Source organism: Miniopterus schreibersii (assembly GCF_964146895.1).
Source record: "Miniopterus schreibersii genome assembly, chromosome: 12".
Classification (NCBI taxonomy): domain Eukaryota; kingdom Metazoa; phylum Chordata; class Mammalia; order Chiroptera; family Miniopteridae; genus Miniopterus; species Miniopterus schreibersii.
The window spans coordinates 63,896,157-63,915,533 of NC_138112.1; the positions used below are offsets into that span (position 1 = coordinate 63,896,157).

At 58.6% G+C, this 19,377-nt stretch overlaps 1 protein-coding gene across 1 annotated transcript; it reads right to left on the reverse strand.

Moving 5' to 3' along the window:
• Positions 1 to 804: 804 nt before the first annotated feature.
• On the reverse strand, positions 805 to 17,757 carry MYBPC3 (myosin binding protein C3). Its single transcript, XM_081154257.1, has 32 exons — positions 17,688 to 17,757; positions 16,348 to 16,614; positions 15,440 to 15,565; positions 15,268 to 15,360; positions 15,037 to 15,185; positions 14,098 to 14,215; positions 13,577 to 13,625; positions 13,378 to 13,407; positions 13,145 to 13,198; positions 11,982 to 12,178; positions 10,917 to 11,049; positions 10,410 to 10,534; positions 10,218 to 10,323; positions 9,962 to 10,128; positions 9,415 to 9,580; positions 8,605 to 8,711; positions 8,490 to 8,519; positions 7,554 to 7,693; positions 7,218 to 7,298; positions 6,413 to 6,572; positions 5,978 to 6,082; positions 5,686 to 5,874; positions 4,483 to 4,617; positions 4,156 to 4,323; positions 3,352 to 3,440; positions 2,993 to 3,188; positions 2,606 to 2,745; positions 2,230 to 2,389; positions 1,981 to 2,117; positions 1,514 to 1,700; positions 1,250 to 1,286; positions 805 to 1,112 (listed from the first exon to the last, which is right to left on the reverse strand). The coding sequence occupies exons 1-31, from the start codon at positions 17,710 to 17,712 to the stop codon at positions 1,276 to 1,278; spliced, it is 3,840 nt and encodes a 1,279-aa protein (XP_081010383.1). The 5' UTR covers positions 17,713 to 17,757; the 3' UTR covers positions 805 to 1,112; positions 1,250 to 1,275.
• Positions 17,758 to 19,377: the final 1,620 nt, after the last annotated feature.

Genomic DNA, 19,377 nt, shown 5'->3' on the forward strand with positions numbered 1-19,377 from the left:
ATCTGAGCTCTGGCATGCTGATGCCCCTGCCTCCCACCCAGCTGGCCCAGCAGGGCTCCTTCCCACATTTCCTGGGCTCCCAGAGAGGCTGTGGGAGGGAGCTTCCTTCCCTGTGGTGCAGTAGGGCCTGCAGAGGGCTGCTGTGCTGTGTATTGGCCACTAGAGAGAGCAGCCAAACTTGTTTACTCCTGAGCAGGGAAGGAAAAACCGATACTGGGTCCCAGCTCTCAGTGTTCCTTACAGGTGTGATCCAGAGAGTGTTGTGACTCGGCCAGGACCTGGAGCCCAGAGTGTTGGAATCTTGGCCAGGAGTGTCTTGGGTTGGGTAGAACTCTGAGAAGCAACCCTGGGCCTAGTCTTCATGGAGTTTTTTTTCCTACACCATGGGAAAACCTCGTACTCCCTGGGCAGGAAGGACCCTCTACACTACACTATCAGGGCACCTCTGAGACCTGCTGGCTTCCCCTGGTGCAGCTGTTCCAGGCCCTATGGGCACAGAACCCCAGCACTGCCTCACATCCAGGCTGCTGACCCAGGGGCACCAGAACAAAGATAGTACTGAGCATGTGTGACCAGGCGGAGAACCTTGGTTTGCTGGCTCTGTGGCTGACACAGCTCCTCTGTTCCCTCAGTTGAAGAGTGTAGGTGGTGGGGGAAGACTGAGCTTCCTTCCACTACTAATGTTTTCTGAATTTAGGATTCCACTCTGGGCCTCGCTGAACCCTTCTGCTTTAGTTTGCTGTGAAGTAAACTAAGTTTCCCTAAGTGCTTTGTATGAAAACAGGTACATTGGACAGGAAGAGTCAGGTCTCAATGATTACATTGATCTTTTATTGCCCTTATACACAGAGAGAACATGACAGGCCAGAAAGACCATCCACAGCCATCATTTCCTGAGCCCACTTGCACTTGCCCCCAAGATCTGAGAGCTTCCAACAGCTCCGGCAGGTCAGTCTGCATAGTCCCCCCAGGCCTGCTCGTTGTCAATACACTGCCCTACTGATGCTCCCAGCCAGCCCCAAGGTACACACTTGCACACATATCCACAGCAGGAAGGAGGCTTGTCCAGCTTCCTTCCCTGCTCCTGGCACATGGTTGGCATCCGGTTGTACCTGTGACACAGGTTCCCTTGTGAGTGAGTTGGACTAAGAGCCACCTGCACCCCCATTTCCTGATGGCTACCCCTGTTCCAAGTGCCAGAGCTCAGCCTCTGATTGCGCCCTGGGCCTTGGTGGTCCGGAGTACATACCTGGCTGTCCCGAGGAGCCGGCCTGGTCACTGAGGCACTGCAGGAGAGAAGGAGGCTGTTTTGTGTGCGCTGCGCCTCCAGCACCACATGTCCTCCCAGAATGCTGGGGAGCAGCTGCAGCAGCAGAACCCAGAAGCCAGTACCGTCTGGACATGGCGGTCATGGCTCCTTCAGCCAGAGCAGCTGCTTGGCCCAGAATAGCAGAGTCCAGCCCGTGCCCTGCCTTCTCCAGCACCCCAGGCCCTGGCCCAGTGGGCTCCTCACCTCGCACCTCCAGGCGGCACTCACACTGGGCCTCGCCTTGTAAGTTGGTGGCCCTGCAGACGTAGACACCCCCGTCATAGGTGCAGGGCTTTCTGATCTCCAGGGTCAGCACACCCTGCTTGCTGAACATGCGGAAGCGGGCGTCTTCTCCCAGGTCCAGGCCATTCTTGAACCAGGAAATCTTGGGCTATAAGTCATGCAATAGGAGGGAGGGAGACTGTTTCAGGTTGGGAGGACCTGGCAGGAATGTAGGGAGATTGGCATTTGTGTTTCTACTCCGGGGGCTCCAGCCGGAGTCCCAAACTATGCCCAAGGCTGAGAACAGAGAGCCAAAGGAGAATGTGGGGGTCCTGCTCAGGGACAGGCAGAGAGAAAGCAGGGACAGGCTGAGGAGAGGACTCCTCGAGGCTGGAGCATCGGAGTCCTGCCTCCTGGGTCTGCCTGAACCTGGGCGTGAAGTTCTCTACCTTGGGGCTCCCCCGGACGGCACAGCAGAGAGTAGCATTGTAGCCGGCGATGATGGAGCGGTTCACCAGGGGGTGGGTGAAGCTTGGGGCCTCGGAGAAGTCCAGGGCCTTGTAGTTGGGTGGCTCATATGTAATGCCTGGTGGTGATAGGGCTTTGTACCAAGAGGGCCACACCAAGCCGGGCCCCCCTCCCTGTGCCCACTGCCTCCCAGCCCCACCTTCCCAGGGGTGGGAGTGAAGGTACAGCACCTGGTCTGGGGATGAAGACAGGTTCCTTGGTGGTGGCAGCTTGGTCACTGGGCCCCACCATGTTGTGGCTGAAGACCCGGAAGTAGTAGCCATTGCCGATGATGAGCTCTGACACCACACAGTGGGTACGGCGGTAATGCTCCAGGACCGTGAACCACTCCTGCGGGTGAGGAGAGGGAGGGGTGTCGGGCTGGGGGCAGCCCTACTTCCTACCAGGGGCCTCTCTTGGGTACCCCTGGTATCTGTACCCCAACTCTGGAGGGAACCAGATCATAGAGGGAGGGTGGGAGGTGGGCCCATTCTAGGGTCAGCTGAGACCTGGGTCTGCCAGGCTCTAGGAAAGGTGTATGTGGGGGGCCCAGGACCCCAGGCTCACCATGGTCTTCTTGTCAGCTTTCTGTACCGTGTAACCTGAGATCTCTGTATTGCCATCATCTTGGGGTGGCTTCCACTCCAGAGCCACATTGAAACCCCATGCCTCCGTGACCCGAATGTCCTGGGGAGGGCTTGGCTTGTCTGCAGGAGACAGACCCATTTGGAACACCCCCTCCTGATACTGCCAGAGCAGGAGCAGAGAACAGCTGGCTCCAGGGGCCCCATCGCCCCCACCAGCTTGGGCCTGGCTGCCACCTTCTGCAGGGCCCTGTGCATCTCAGAGGAGGGGCCCCAGGACCAGAAGGCGTGAAGCTCTGGGTTGGGCCCTGGCAGCTCAGCTCAGGGATGGGAAATGAATGGCTTAGAGGGAGGCCCCAGTGCCACACACCAACAATCTGCAGGACCAGTGTTGCCTTGTCTTCCATGTTCTCGATGCGCAGCGTCACCTGGTAGGTGCCAGAGTGGGCGCGGCGAGCGGCCCGGATGAAGAGGATGGTGTCCGTGGGGCTGTTGCGGATGCTCACCTCCTCACCTGTCAGTGGCTGCCCCTCTTTGGTCCAGGTCACCTGAGGCCGGGGCTTGCCCTGTGGGGAAGGACAGCTCACCCCTAAGCCTGGCTCTCCCTGAAGGCTGCCACCCCCCATCCTCATGTGCCCAGGTGAGGTCTCAGTGTGCTGAGCCCTGACACATATCCATCTCCCAGGCATGAGCAATACACTGCAGGACAGAGCAGGGGGCCGGCCCTACCTGGAAAGGAATGAGGAGGTTCACGGGCTCCCCAACCCTCCTCTGGATGGTCTGGCGTAGGTGCCTGGGCAGCTGAAGCCGTGGCCGCTCTGTGGGTACAGAGTGGGTGGCTCACCAAGAGCCACCCAAGGCCTGATTTGCCACACAGCTCCATTCTCTCTTGAGGCAGGGCCCAGAGGGCTGCAGCTAAGGAAAATGCTGCCTCCTGGGCCGTCCCCTCCCTTAGCTCCCCCTACCCCAGCCCCAAATGACTCAAAGCTCCTGCTTGCACCTGAGTCTCACCACACCACTACAAGAGGCAAGCATCAGGGAGGGTGCATGACTTGTTTGTGGTTACACAGGCCAGGATGCAAATCTAGGCTTTTGGACCCTATGGCCTGTGCCATTACAACCCAATTTGCTGTCTCTTTCCACTTTGAAGACCAGTCTACACAATTGATCCTTTGTTGGGAAGGGGATCCCAGATGGGCCAGTTTGACCCTGAGTGGCATCCTTGCTCAGTCCTGAGCACATGGACAATATTTACCTGTTGGAGATGAGAGACTCACAGAGCAGAGCTGGAAGACAATGGCATAATGACCGACATTTTCCCTGTTCCAGACTGGGGTTGACATGGGAAACCAAGAGGACACTTTCCGCACACGTTTGCCCTGGGCCTGGGGCCTGGATAAAGGTTCCTACCCCTCCTGTCCCTGCCTGGCATATAGCTCCTCCCCCCAGGAGGGCCTCTCTGTCCCCACCTCCACTGGCCCCAAGGGCCAGGGTGTCAGTGGCAGGTCTTGTGACTGCACAAGGGGCACTCACGCAGTATCTCCTGCACCGTCACGGGCTCCTTAGTGGTGGCGGGGGCTCCAGGCCCTGCCACATTGTGTGCCCGCACCCGGAAGAGCAGCCGGGCCCCCGTGGGCAGGTCCTTCACCAGCATTGATGTGCGCTCTGTCAGCCCCTGCAGGGCAGCCACCCACTCGGAGCCTGAGGGCAGGGGTGGGAAGGTAAAACCACAGGCAGTGTCAACATGGACACCCCACCCTGCTGCCCTACCCCTGGTGGCTGGCTGGGGCCTCCACTGCAGATAGGACCCAGCAGGGTCAGATGCCTGGCTGGGGGCCCAGGCTGGGCAGGGGAACTCACAGCCCTCCCGGCAGTACTCCACACTGTAGCCGTCCAGGCCTCCAGCTCCCTCGCGCTCCGGAGGCCGCCACTTGAGGGACACAGTGGTGTCCGAGATATCCTCCACCGCGAGATGGGTGGGCTCGCTGGGAGGGCCTGGGCAGAGGAGGGCAGAGAAGAGTCTGAGCCACAGGAACCTCCCCTTTGGCTGGCTTTCAAGCACTTCAAGAAATATTTCAGCTTTGTTAAAAGATGTGTCTCTAGATAGGCTTAAAAACAGCAATTACAAAGGAGAGCTCCAAATAGGAGAAGATACCCAAAGAACTCAAAGAGCTTAGAAGGAGCCACTTCTGTCCAATAGCGATGCCACAATGTAACTTAAGGAAACATGGGAGCTTCCTTCCCTGTGACTAGGTGAGCTGACAAAAAGCGAGCAACCTGGAAGTCAGTCCCTAAAGAGAGGGGCCTGGACCCTTCTCCCTACAGGTATCCCCTTCCTTCCATCTCCCAAGCCCAGCCCAGGGAGGGGGCCTCAGACAGCTGCCCCCAAAGGCTCACACATCCTGGTAGGGACAGGTGTCCTTGAGAACCCGCCACACCTTCAGTGTCTGTGCTACCCTTTCAAACCCATTATACAGATGAGGGAACTGAGGTTTCAGGGGGAGATGACCCCAGATGGCCCTCCTGGGTGTGATGGAACCAGCTCTACAAACCTGGTCTTCAACTCCTGGTCTAGTGCCCTTCCCACAGACAGATGTCCCTTGGACCCTTAGGTACCCACTACCTTCACCCTGTCCCATACATGACAAACCCTGGTTGAAGGGAGGGGGGAACAGGGGACAACGACCACTTATTGAGCACCTACTGTATGTCAGATGCTCTGCCTGCACTATCTCATTTCATCTCAACAACAGTTCTATGAAGTAGATATTGTCCTTACCCCTGTTTTATAGATGTGAAAAGTGAGCCTCGAGAAGGTAAACCAAGGGTCAGAGTGGTGTGAGCCTCAGTTCCACCCCTACCAGCGGGGTGACCTTGAGCAAGTCATTTAACTTCTCAGAGCCTCACTTTCTTCATCTCTGAGATGAAGAGGATTACCCCGACTTCAGATCACAGACCAGGGATGTAAATGCCCAGTGGGGTGGCCGCCCACACAGCAGCTGCTATTGTTGAGTCCCTTGACCGGGGATGGCATGAGGGCCGTGCCAGGCGGGGCAGGCTCACCAACAGGCATGAAGGGCTGGGAGGCAGGGCTGGGCCTGGACATGCCGATGGCATTGACTGCATAGACTCGCATCTCGTACACCACGCCCTCGATCATGCGCCGCGCCTCATGCCTCAGGTCCCGCAGCAGGTCGAAGTTCAGCCGCATCCACCGGTAGCTCTTCTTCTTCTTGCGTTCCAGGATGTAACCTGATGGAGCAACGCAGGAGCTCTGGCCTGGGGCCCAGGCACCCCCGCAACCCCTGCCCTCACACCCCCTGCCCTCGGACCTGCCCTGGTGCACTGCACTCACCCAGGACCGGCTGTCCACCATCATAGGCTGGCGGCTCCCACTGCACCGTGCAGGAGTCCTCCCCCACGTTGCTGATCTTGGGGGCCGCAGGGGCATCCGGCACGTCTGGGGGGGTTGTGGGCCCACATCAGCCCTGCCCAGGCCCAGGGTCAGTGTTGCTCTCCCGTTACCGCTCCAACCAACAGCTACAGGCTGCCCACCCCCCCCGAGCCAAAGCCACCTTTCTAAAAAGCAGTTCTGATCAGGTCGCCAGCCTATGACCAATCCTTATGACTCCCCACTGCCCATGTTCGCCCATGTCCTAGTCCCAGTCCTCCCCATGGATCTGAGAGCCTGTCCTTCGATGTTTGTTGAGTGACTAAATGAGTAAATGGATGGGCCCTCCCTGGTTGCCCCTCTGTCTTCCCTGCTGGGACCCCAGCCAGCCAGCCTCACCGATGACCTTGACTGTCAGGTTGACCTGGTCTTCGCCTACAGGGTTCTTCACCGTGACGGTGTAGACACCCTCGTCTTCCTTCTCTGCCCCTTCAACAGTGAAGATGCTGCGGTCCTTGGTGGTCTCCACTCGGACCCGGCCCTCAGTCTCACACAGGAGCTGGTAGCAGAGGGGGAGGGCAGGAGTTGGGGGGAAGAGCCCAAACTGGACCCCAGAAGCTTCTGCAGCCTCTGAGATGGCCAACAGCCCCAAGATGGCAAGGAGCTCAGCACAGGGTCTACGGGGGAGGCACAGCCAGAGTGGAACCTGGGCCCGTGTGAACCCCTAGTCCAAAAACCATTACTGAGTGCCTGCCATGGGCAAGGCACCAGGGCAAGGGGCTCGAGCTCTAGCTTTGTCATGGATTTTTAGGCAATCACTTATCCAATCTGTGCCTCGGTTTCCTTTTCTGCCAAATGGGAATAACATGACCTCACAGAGCCACTGCGAGGCTCCCACCAGCCCTGAGAGGACCCCCAGTGCATGGAGGAGGAGCTGACCCGAGTGGAGCCCCAGCAGCTACTCTTGCTGCAAGGTGCCAGGGAAGCCCACCGCCTAGCCAGGAGGAAGCACTCCGTGGAAGTTGGCTCAGGAGGGCTTCCTGGGGTGTGGAGGGTGCAAACACTGTACATACGCGTGTGGTCTGTGTGTGAAGACCCTGCCTGGGGCAGGACGGCTGACCAGGTGTGGCACCTTCACGGAGGCCTTGTCCAAGGGTGGGCACCATGTGCAAACAAGTCTGGTCCCACCTTCAGCCTCACTCACCTTCTTGTCAAACACCCACTCGTCACTTGCACCTGCATCCCCTGGGGCATCAGGCTCTGGCCCAGCTGGGACCTTTTTCCCCTGGGAACAGAGCAGAGGGGAAGGAAGGGGAAGGAAAGGGAAGGTGGCCAACTCAGTCCAGAGGGAATCCCTGCCCAGTGGCCTCCTGTTTCCCCTTTGCCCGCCTCCCCTCTGCCCACCTCCTGGCCAGCTGCATCTCCACACTCCCAGTCAGAGGCTGCTTAGGGCATACACATGTGGGGAACAGGTCCCAGCATGCACTGGTCCCAACCACCCATTTTACAGATAGGGAAATGGAGGAGGGATCCACGGTACCTGTGTAACTGTTTTCTGCCAGATCACAGTGGGAGCAGGGTCCCCGGAGATAGGGACGTCCAGGCGCAGCTTGTTCCCAGCCACAACCACGATGGTGTCCGGTTTGCGGCCTGGGCAGTCCAGGTGGATCTTGGGAGGTTCTGGGGACATAGCAGAGGTCAGAGAAAGGGGAAGGGGCCGAGGCCCATGAAAGGGGAAGACAGGAAGGAGCACGTCCCTGGTTGTTTTATTACTGAGGTGTAATTTATATACAATAAGATGCCGAGATCTGAGCATACAGCTTGAAGAGTTTTGACAAATGTATACACCTGTGTAACCACCACCCAGTCAAGATCTAGAACATCCTATCTGCGGGGGGGGGGGGGGGGGGGGACCTCCCATGGCTAAATAATTTAGGAAACCCTGGATTAAACAAAGTTAAGCATGTTTCTTAACCACACAAGAGGGGACATGGGGGCAAGTGTTCAGTGTTTCCCAAAGTTACTTCACCATGGAACCCTTCTGAATGGAATGTCCTATATTAAGTGAATCCAGTTTGGAAAGCACTACTCTAGAGCATGCCTCAGCCTGAACTACTCTCCTGAAGTTAGAATTCTAAGATGCCTGATTAAAGTTTTACCTAACAATAGAAGAGACACTTCTAAAAGCAGAAAAAAAATTAATAATAAAATCTCACATCTGTGCTGCCATTTGACAGCTCACACACCATCTCATCTAATCTACCACCCTATGGAGGAGGCACTATTAGCATCCCCATTTCAGAGATGAGGAGACTGAGGCTGAGAGATTATAATTGGCCCATGGTCCTGAGTGGCAGGGCTGGGTCTGGGTCTCAAGGTCCCTCTCCCAGATCCTTGTTCTTCCCTGTCTGTGAGTGGAGGGGAGATGTGGATGGGTGGGTACCGGGAGGTGGCACACAGGGGCCCTGAGACTCACCCTGCCTAGGCACGAAGTCAATCTTGACCTCTACAAGAGAAAGAAGAGCAGCTAGCACCAGGGCGAAGCCAGGGCCCAGCGTCCGGGGGCCCACCCCCAGCCCGGCGCAGCTCACCCATGAAGTGGAGCTTGGCGGACAGATTGCAGGCAAAGCCCTCAGGCACAAAGCTGTAGTCAGCCTCGTCCGCAGGCGTGACGTCGTCAATGGTCAGTTTGTGGACCCTGCAGGACAGCGGAGGCTCAGAGGTCCCACTGGGCCACACACCCCTGGCCTCACCAGACACCCTAGCCAGGGCTCCTGGGGTTTTAAGTGCTTTCTTTGTTTATTTTTGAACTTTCCAGCTCCCTCACATGTTTTCAGAGGTAGGCAGGTCAAAGTGTCCCCTTGGCTGGGCCCTTGGAGACTGGACAGGGGCTGGTCTCATTAATCTCCATGACCTTGGGCCCAGCACGGGCCAGGCCAGATGCTCGGGGCGTGAGTAAGAGAGTGGGAGAGAGTGAGGGCCCCCAGCCAGAGCTGGCCTCCCCTGTGGCCTCCTGCCCCGGTCACCACGGGGGGCAGGGCTGGGGGCTCTGAGCCCCGTCTGCCTCCCTCACTACTTCTCCAGCTCTGAGGGACTCCCCACTGTACATTTCTGTCTCTCCATAGCTTTCTGTCTGTAGTTCTCTTCATCTCTTTTTCTTACCTTCCCTTTCAGCCTGGTCCTGTCTCTGTCTATATGCCTATCTCTTTTTGTCCATCTCTGTCTGTCTATCTCTGTCTCTATCTCTTTCTCTGTCCCTCTGTCTCTGCCTGCTTCTTCCTGTCTCTTTGTGTGTCCCTATCTCAGTCTCTGTCTTTCTGTGTGTCTGTCTCTCTGTCTGTTACTGTCTCTGTCTCAGTCTGCTTGTCCTATCTGCCTTGGGGCCAGCCCCGCACACTCACCGCCCGATGTGAGACACCTTTATCCGGCTGTCAGGCACCAGCTCCTTCCCGTTCTTCAGCCACACGCCCCGCACATTCTCATCTGACACCTCGCACTTGAATACGGCCTGGTCCTTTGCGCCCACTGTCAAGTCCGCGATGCTCTGGTACACCTCCAGCTTTTTCTCTGGGGGACGGGGCAGAGCCAGTGAGCTGGGGAGGGCGTGTGTGGGTGTGGGAGTGAATCCCTTGGAGATCAGGCGGACATGTGAAAACACGTGTGCATGTGTGAGATGCATGTGTGCATGTGAAGGAGCCTCAAGTGTGTGTGTGTGGCGTTAACCAGGCCCACCTGACCCTCCAACTACCCTTGGAGGTGGCAACCTCAGTATCCCCATTTTACAGATGAGAAGGGGGAAGTTCAGGGTGTCAAAGTGACTTGCTCAAGGTCACACAGGCATCAGTTCTGGGCTTGCCCTGATTCCTGTACTTGGCTGGGGGGTTTGGGGCCGACGGGACCCAAGGCCCTGAGCCTCGTGTGCTCCCCAACCTGCCCCATGGGCCTCACCCTGCACGATGAGTTCGGCCAGTGCCTGGCCCCCACTGGTGCGCAGTGCGTAGTGCCCAGCGTCCTCCAGCGTCGCCTCGTTGATGATCAGATGGTGTCTCCGGCCGTCCTTCTTAAACCGGTACTTGAAGGTCTCTTCCCGAGTCAGTTCCACCCCGTCCTTCAGCCTGGCCGGAGGATGGGCAGCAAGTGCTGTGCCAGGGGGTGCCCCAGGCCTCCCAGCCCTGTCCCATGTCCCCATGCCCCTGGCACTCACCATTTGACCTGGGCCCCCTCCTCAGACACCTCGCACTCGAACTCCACCCGCTGCCCCACCATCACCAGCTGGTCCTCCAGGGGCCTCATGATCAGCACAGGGGGCTCTGTGAGGGCAGGGAGAGCGTGACGCACAGGCCCCTCTGTGGCCCTCCCCTCCCCGGGCCCCAAGGTCCCAGGGCCCCCGGCCCACCTTTGACAAAGAGCTCAGTGCTGCACTTCTCGCCGCCCACCACGCACTGATAGGCTGCGTCGTCGGCCAGCGAGCACTGGCTGATGGTCAGCGTGCGCTTGGCCCCATTGGACTCAAAGATGTACCTGGGCAGGGGCCGCAGGAGAGTGGTGGAAGGGCCGTGGCCCCTCCTCCCGGTGCCCCCTCACGCCCCCTGCCCTGCCGTGACCCCCGGCCCCCACCCCAAGCCTTCCAGGATCTGGGCCTTACTTGCTGTGGAGCAGAAGGGGCCATTGATGTGTCCCCGATGGAAGGAAGCGACACCGAAGGGAAAAGAGCAAGGAGCAGAGATGAGTAGAAACAGAAAAATGGGAAATTAGACCCAGAGAGTAAAAAATGAGGGGAGACGGACAGAGACAGAGAACATGAACGGGGAGGCAGAGAGCAGGGCTGGGAGCAGCCCTTTCCCCTGAAGGTCCCCTCCCCACACCCCAGCCCCCTAGAACCTGGCCCCCGCCCCTGGCGCACCTGCCGCTCATCTGGATCTCCTGTCCATTCTTCAGCCACTTGACTTCGGCGTCAGGGTCGGCCAGCTCCACCGTTAGCCGGATCTTGTGGCCCTTGTCCACCTGGTAGGCCGGCTGCAGCTTCTTCTGAAAGGCTGAGCACCACCCCTCAGCCCTCGCCACCCTGCCGCTCCTGCTCCCCCCCCAGGCTGGCCCTGGTGCGGAGGCTCACCCCCCACAGAGACGGTGGCAGAGGGCCCAGGTCCCGCCCCCCCTTTGTCTCTCTGGGTCTCCACTGTGACTGTTTATCTCTGTCTGTTCTGTGTGTCTGTTGCCTCGTTGCCTCTCTCTTTGTTCTCGTGTCTTCCTTGGGAGCCTCTCTACCTGCTCAGCTCAGGGATAGGGTTAGGAGCTTCCAGAAAAACGGAAGCTTGGCAGGAAAGCGGGTGATGGGATGAATGGACCTTCTCTACCTCTGGACTCTGTTTTAACTGCAACCTCTGGTTTTTGCACCCCTATAAGCTGGAGGGCAGGTGAGGCCTCTGCTTTCCCGGCTCTCCTTCCAGGGGGCTGACACCTGACCTGTCAACACCTTGATGGGGAAGGGCGAGCCCAAGCCCCCTCCTCCGACCTGCCTTGGGCTGAGGGGTCTAGCTCATACCTGACTGCTCTGTTCGTTTTGCTCTGTTTGCCTGTGAGGGAGATTAACAGGCCTGTCTCTTTTCCCAGGGGTGGTTCTCTGGCCTATATGGGCGTCTTCCCTTCTCCTTGGGTGTGGGGAGGGTTAAGCAGGCTTCTCTTCCTTCCAGGGCAGGTGGGGGAAGAAGGGACCGCCTGGTGTTTACGTGGAGAGGACAGTTCACCTGTGCTCTGTCCTCACTGTGTCTGGGCTAACCTCTGCCCTTCTCTTTTTCTTCTCTTTTTCTGTGTGAAAAGGGGCTAACCTGGGCACTCCTGTTTTTATTTTAAGAGGGGGGCTGACTTGTGTTCTTCTTTCCAGGGCTAAGCTGGCTTTTCTTTCCATGCATGTGTTCGTGTGGTGGGGGGCTAGCCTGTGCCCTCTCCCTGTGCATGGAGGGGGGCTAACCTGTGCTCTTCTTCTCATCACGCTTCATGCCCTTGAGCCTCTTGAGCATGCCCCGCAGGTCAGTGACCCCATGCTGGAAGGCAATGCGCTCGTACTCGGACGGGGACGCCTGCCGCAGGATCTCCCACACGTCGTCCTCGGCCGGGGCTTCCAGCTTTGAGTCCCTGTGTCCGCAGTCCACGCATTGAAGATAACCCCTGGCCAGGGCAGGATTGCAGCCCCCTCCCTGGGGTGGGGCTTCCTGGGGCCAGGACCAAGGAGCTGTCCCCTCTGCCCCCTTCCTTCTGGTGGGGCAGCGTTTGCCGGCACGGGTCCCCAGCTAGTTCCAGGGTTCCAGGAGGCTTAAGGCTCAGTATGGGGGCTGGGGCTAGGGAAGAGTTCCTAACAGGGGTGCTGGGCTTCACTGGGCACTCACCTCGGGGTCCGGAAACTGCTGCTCCAGGTGGGGCAGAAAGGCAAGGGACATATTAGAGGCCCGGGCCACTTCTCCACAAAGACCTGGGACCACAGCCCATGGACCCTCCCCTCGCCCCTCCTCCCTGAGCTCATGCCCCTCCATTACGGGGCACCTATGATGCACCACTGGCCCCAGCAGGGTCTCCTGCCCACCTCACAGGTAGGTGTCAGGAGAACCCGAGACTTAGAGACTCCTCCAGTCACTGGGGATTCCCACTCAGGTCTGATTACCAGCCCCACCCATCTCTCACCCACCCCAGCAGGGGTGGGCACAGGGTCCCGCGAGTGCCCTGCCGCCCCAAAGCACCAGACCCCAATTCTTACTCTCTGGGCCGCAGCAGCACAGGCCATAATGCAGGGTCAGGGAGAGAGAGGAAGAAGACACCAAGGACATGAGTCAGTTGGGTTGGGCAGCACTGGGGCCCCTCCCAGCTCTCCTGGGTCCCCGGAGCCCACTGAGGTGAGCTATCCAGACAGAAACATGAGGTGGGCATGGGGGACGCTACAAAGATCTTCGTTCACAGGACATAATGTCTACAGAGCCCTCTTGACTCTCCCCAGCACCACAATTGTCCCATGCGACAGAAGAGGGAACCAGCTCAGAGGTACAGCGACCTTCTCAGGGCCACACAGCTGGAAAACCACAGTGGCACCATTTGAAATCGGGCCTCACCACCTGCCCCAGGAGCTGCTGCCTGGGGGCTCACCTCTTCTTCAGCAGCGAGCTGAAGTCCAGAATCCCGGCGTCCTCGCTGCTGTCACTATGGGGAAGGAGCCCCAGTGAGGCCGCAGTGGAGCTGACTAGAAGGGGCTTGGGAGCCGGGAAGGTTGGGGGGTGGAGTAGAGTGAAAGAAAGGGACACTGGCCAGATGGGGGCTCCCTGCCCATCTCAGACCTGGGGGTCTGTGTACGCGGCATGTAGGGACGGGGGGGAGGATACCTGATCCGCCGACCACCTCCAGCCAGACTCCTGTGGGAATTAGACCCAGTTCTTCACCTGCCCAAGGGAGCTTGCTCTCCTTACCCATCAACTTCAGCCCTGAGCCCGCATATGACCCCCAGCTCCGACCCCCCACATCACGCCTAGCCCTAACTGCAAGGCTGGCGTCCCCAGGCCCTGAGGAGAGATGGCCACTCACGTGCGGCGGAAAGCTGACCGGAGGTCCAGGTCTCCAGGGCCGATGGCCTCTGGGTTCAAGAAAGAGAGACGACCAGGAAGGGGACTTTAGAGAGGGCCATCCCAGCATCACAGACCTGCCCATCCATGACCCATTTAGAGTGGGCATCTGCCCCAGGACCCCACCTCCTGAGCCCTGCCAGGGTCGAGGTATCAGGGAGGGGGGCAGTTTACGGTCCCCAGCCCCTCAGAGGTGGTTGAGCTCCTGCTCATCTCTCCACTCACCCTTCACCTGTTCACCTGTGCCAGGAGCCCAGACACCAAGATGAGGCCCAGGAGAGATTAGACTTGGCCGTCACCCCAGCCCAGCCCTGCAAGCCTCCAGGGATTTCCTTCATGCCCTTGCATGAGCAGCACTGGGCATGTGGTCAGCAGTTGTCTGGCCAGGACTAGGCATACCCCCAGTGTTGGGAAATGGAAGCAGGTGCAGGGACAGGACCATAGGGAGCTCGAGCTCAGGACAAGATGCCAGGGCCTCCTCACCATGGACGGTGAGATTGAAGTTGCAGCTGTCAAATTTGTCCTTGGTGGACACCTCACAGCGGTAGCCTCCAGCAAAGGTGGCTTGGGCATCGGTGATGTGCAGCTCAAACAGGTAGACCTGTGGGGGTGAGGTGTCAAGGGAGATGGGGGCCAGAAGACAAGCCCTTCACCCCTAAAGGAGACTGGGGGTGGCTAATGGCCACCAACCTCTCACCCTTCAAGGTTAATGGACCCGTGCAGTTCTGTGTAAATAGCAAAAGGAGCCCCTTCTCAAGATGCACACTGCCATCTGCTGGCACAGGGTGGTGGTAACATCTGCGATGGCTACAGGCAAGTGACTTTGCTGAAGCTGAGGCACTTTTGTGCAATTCATAGCCCACACAATTGTCGGCCCTGCCCTGCCAGAGGCCCCCTCACCTGCGCTAGGTTCACAGAGACTGGGAATCAAAGCGCAGGTTCTAGGCCTGGCTCTGAGTGACCTCAAACCAGCAATAACCTCCCACGCTTTGGTTTCCTTGTCTGTATAATGAATTGCTCTGGTTGGCCACTGGGGGCCCCATTAGCTCTGATACCCATCCATCCAGGGGCTTTATACCTCACTGGCTAGTGCCCCCATGCTTTATGATGTCCCTTAGCCTTCCTGAGTTCCCTGGGCCCCCAAGTCTTATTACGCCCCCTTGAGACTATCATGGCCTCCAAGTTCCCCATGTCCCACAGATCTCCTGTGCCTCCCCATAACCCCCCTCTGAGCTTCCCCATGCTCCCCATGTGCCTTTGGCCCCCCAACTTGCTTCCCAGACTCCCCATGCCCCTTCTTTGCACCCCCTGGGTGCCCCCAGTCTCATGGTGTCCCAGTGCCTCTCAGGACTCTCCATGTCCCCCTTCCATGTGTCCCCATCACCGCAGTTTGCCCCAGTTCCTGTGCCCTGCGGGCCCCACCTTGCTGGCCCGGTCGTAGCTGTCGTGCAGCTGCAGGTGTTGGCCCACCTTGCTGCTCAGGTCTACCCACTTGCCCTTGAACCACTTGACCACAGGCGGCTTCAGGAGGCTAGCCCCCGCCACACGTGCTGAGAAGATGATGCTGCCGCCTGCAAAAATGGTGACAGCCTGGGCTTGGGGGATGCTCTGCTGCCCCCCTCCCCACTCTGACTGCAGGAGCCCCATACTCACCCACAGTCACCTCGCCATCTTGTGGTCGAGTCACAAAGAGGCCAATGGGGTCATCGGGGGCATCAGGGCCATTGGGGGCTGCTGAACTTGACCCTGTGAGCAGAGGCCTTTGAGATCTGTGCTGAGACACCCCCACGCACTGGCCCTGCTCCTCCCTGCCCAGCCTTCTCACCTTCAGGACTTGGGGAGCCTCCTTCTGCCTCAGTGGCTGAAGCCAGGGTTTCTCCGGGAACTCCAGGAGCCTCAGCAGGGGCAGGGGCAGGGGCAGGGACAGGGTCTGGCACGGGCTCTGCCTTCTCTGCAGGGGATGGGGCAGGGGGTGGTGGAGCAGCTTCTAACCAGAGACCCCGACTGCCCCTGGTCTCTCCTTACTCTTTGTAGACTCATTAAATACTACAGTGTGTACAGAGCTTCTTCTGGTCCCTCTCTTTCTCTTACCCCCCATGGCCCTGTCTCTTCCCTAAATCCTCTCCCTTTCTACCCACCACCTCTATGAGCTCATGGAGCCTCTCCTCTCCTCTGCCCCATCTCTCCTGAGCATCAGGCCCAAGAACCCACTGTCTGTGAGGCATCTCACTTGGACGACACCCTCTCTGGGTGGCTCACACAGAGCAGGGAGTCAGCCTGCACCTGGCCTTCCCCTCGCCTCTCCGACCGTCTGTGCTCAGGGCCCGGTGGGTCTGCTCTGACCAGTTCTGACCTCCATCCCTCCTTTGCTTCCCCAGGCTCTGGCCTTGGACCAGGCCCCCAGGCTGGGCTCCCTCCACGCCTGCAGCTCCTGGGGCTTCCCTGGGACACACAACCTGCAGGCCGTGTGTGGGTGTCCAGCCAGAGGCAGCCTTATGCACTGTTCATCTCTGAATTTCCCCCACCTCCACAATGGCTGGAGCCACACCAGGACACTCGGAGAAGTCTTGGTCTCAGAAAAGGGGGGGCTTTCCTGGTAGAGGGCGCAGCCGAAGCAAAGGCAAGAGAGTGGGAAAGCACCTCCTATGCCTTGGGCAGTGGAGAGGTGGTGGGGCTGCCCCTGCTCAAAGCCCCAGAAGTTCAAACTTCAAGGAAGACTGACTAGGGTCTTACCTGCTTCTATGACCTTGAGATCAAACTTGACCTTGGAGGAGCCCGCGATGACTGCATAAGACCCCTGGTCAGCAGGGCCCACGTCCCTCACTGTCAGCGTGTGCCTCGTGCCCTCGGCTGCCAGGCCAAACTTGTCGCTGGCACTGATGTCACTGCCCCCTCGCTGCCAGCGCACCTTCACTCCTGCCCGCTCTGTCTCGGCCTCGAACACGGCAGGGCTGCCGGCGGCCACCTCCACTGACCGTGGCTTCTTGCTGAAGGCTGAGACTGAGGGTCCAATAGAGGCTGCAGGGACCCTGGCTTGCCCAGGCACCCCACCTCTGCAGCCCCTCTTATTAAATACGGTGATAAGCACTTTAAGGCATCACTTCATTTAATGCTCCAACGGCTGTATCAGGTAGGTGCAGTTATTGTGCCCATTTCTTAGATGAGGACACTAAGGCTCAGAGAGGTTAAGGGGCTTACCAAAAATCACACAGCCGGTAGGCAGGAAAGCCCAAGCTATGGGTCCTAATCTCCACGCAAGACTTTTGCTAAGTGCATCCCTGGATAACCTACCCAGGGAAACCAGTGATGTGCTCACCTTCCCCCCACCATCTGGGGCCCTTGGCGAGGGATGGGGACTCTGCCTACTTGGATGTGGCTAAATTTGTCCTCTAAGGGCCTCAGGCTAGAAATCAGCAACTGAGATAAAGCTGGCCTGGGAGGGGGCTGGAGCTGGGGGGCTGGAACCCTGCCCTGGGCAGCCTCACTAAGGACACAGGCCAGGACCAGGACCCCGTGGTCCTGTGAAAGGCTGTGACTTTCTCTGCCCTTGGCCAGGCTCAGGGGCCTCTTGGCCGTCCTCTCCCAGAGCAGAGAGTCTGCATAACCTCAGCTTGTGGCCAGTGTGGGGCCACAGGGGTGCAGGCTCATAAAGCAGAGACTCTCACAGGTGGAAAGAACCAACACAACCCCTGGTTGTATAGATGGGGAAACTGAGACCAGGAGGATTCAGCGAGCCTGCTTGAGTCTGGACTTAACCTGGGCACCTGCCTGCAGGGACATTTTCCCAGAAGGCAAGCCAGGCCTAACCTTGTTGCAGAAGGAGGTGGGTGGCTCAGGGAAGGGTCTGCTGCATGAGAGTGAGGGAGCGGCCCTTGGGGCCTCCTGCCTTGGCTCTCTCCCCTCTGTGCCCCTGACCCTGGTTACCGTCTCTCATCAGGATAGGAAGGAGCAACTGAGTTAGAAAAGGACCCAGCAGGACCCCCTCGGGAACTCAACCCCAGGCCTGCCCCTGATTGTACGTGCCTCCGGCCCTCCCTGCCCCACCCGCAGCCCCACCCCGGGCCTGGAGCTACCTGGCTTCTTCCCAGGCTCAGGCATCTTGAGAGAAGTCGAACCAGCAACCGAGCAGGCACAGGCCACCCGAAGAAGATTTTAGCAGGGACCCGTCCCCCACTATATAAGGGGCCCTTCCCCTCCCCAGGCCCCCCTTATCTGCCTCCTTCCCAGCTACCTGCTAAATATAGACAAATTCCAGAGAGCAAGGGCTCTCCAGGAGAAGCTAGGACCGCGTTGTTCCTGGCTGGCCCCTGGCCCTTCCCCCTGCCGGCCTGGGGCCCGGCTGCCCTGAGTCCTGCCACGGCTGCTCCCTGAACCTCCCAGTGCCTTAGTTTCCTCACCTGTGAAGTGGGGCTGGTGATAGCAGCACCGCCGCCTAGGATTGTTCAGTGAATGAAGTGGGTTTACCTATGGAGACGCTGGAGCAGTGCGGGGCATGTGGAAAACGCTGAGGGGGGGTTGCTGTTATTATCTGGCACCCGGTACCGCAGGTCACAGGGCCCTGGGCTGGCTTCACCTGCAGGACCCTGGGTGCGTCACATCCAGGGTAAGGTGAGGAGGGAACAACAGTGAGGGCTGGCGTCCCCCAAGGGGGAGGGGGAGCAGCAGGCAAGGGCATGAGGGTGAATCTCTAAATACACCCCAAAGTGGAAGACACGGGCAGAGCTGGCTGCTGCCAAAGTCACAAGGATTCACACAAAAATGACCGTCGGCTGTTCTCAATCCCCATGTGCACCCACCTCACTGTTCGCCTGTGATCTCTGACCCTCCCTCCCCCCCTTCCCATCAGGGGCACCCGTTGTTACAAAGAAAGAAGCAAATTACAGGTGAGGCCTCACAGACTGAATATCAGGAAAGGCTATTGCCCCACGTGTTCGGGAGGAAGCAATTCTCCACAGGAGCGCTGTCTGCGTGGCTGAAGCTTAGTGTCCCTGTACACCCAGAAATCCATTCTTTTCTGCCATTTAACCCCTTTTCGGCCACACCACATGCTCCTGAGCCTTCTTTAAAAGAGGACTGCGCACCACTGGCCCTCTCTCAGGGCTTGAGGACCCGCGTAGGGAGTGTCAGGCTTGGGCCTCGGTGAGCCAGAGGTCCCGGGGTGTCTGCCCAACACTGGCGCCCCAGAATCTGGGTTCTGTGTGCTCTGCCGGCCACGGAGGGAAGCTTCCTCACTCCCAGGCTCTCGGTGCCACTTCTTGCTACTGGGTGTCAGGGGCAAGAAGCTTAGAGGCTTCCAGGCGCATCCTTTGTGTTTCTCTCCTGCTGTGGCCTGGAACCAGAGAACGCAAGACACCTGGATTCTGGGAGGATGCCTGGTGGCCCACTGGAGCTCTGGGGCTTAATTCCTGCTCCCCACTCTGCTGAACGGTACCCCAGTCCAGACACGTGGAGCCTCCTGCCTCACACGTGGAGGCAGCCCACGAGGAGTTCGAGGCGGCCTGCCGAACCCCAGCTGTGTGACCTTGAACAAATTATTTGACCTCCATGAGCTTCAGTGTCCCAGTCTATACAGTGGGATGATATTAGACCCCACTTCTCAAGATTGACATGTAACAAATGGCCGTTACCATCACCACCACCACTGGGGGCATAACACAAGGATTATGAGTTTAAGCCTCATTGAGGCTATTTTAAAAACCCATTTATCAGGTGTGGATGGCTTTCAAATGATTTAGTCCCCTAATAACAACTGAGGACTCGTTC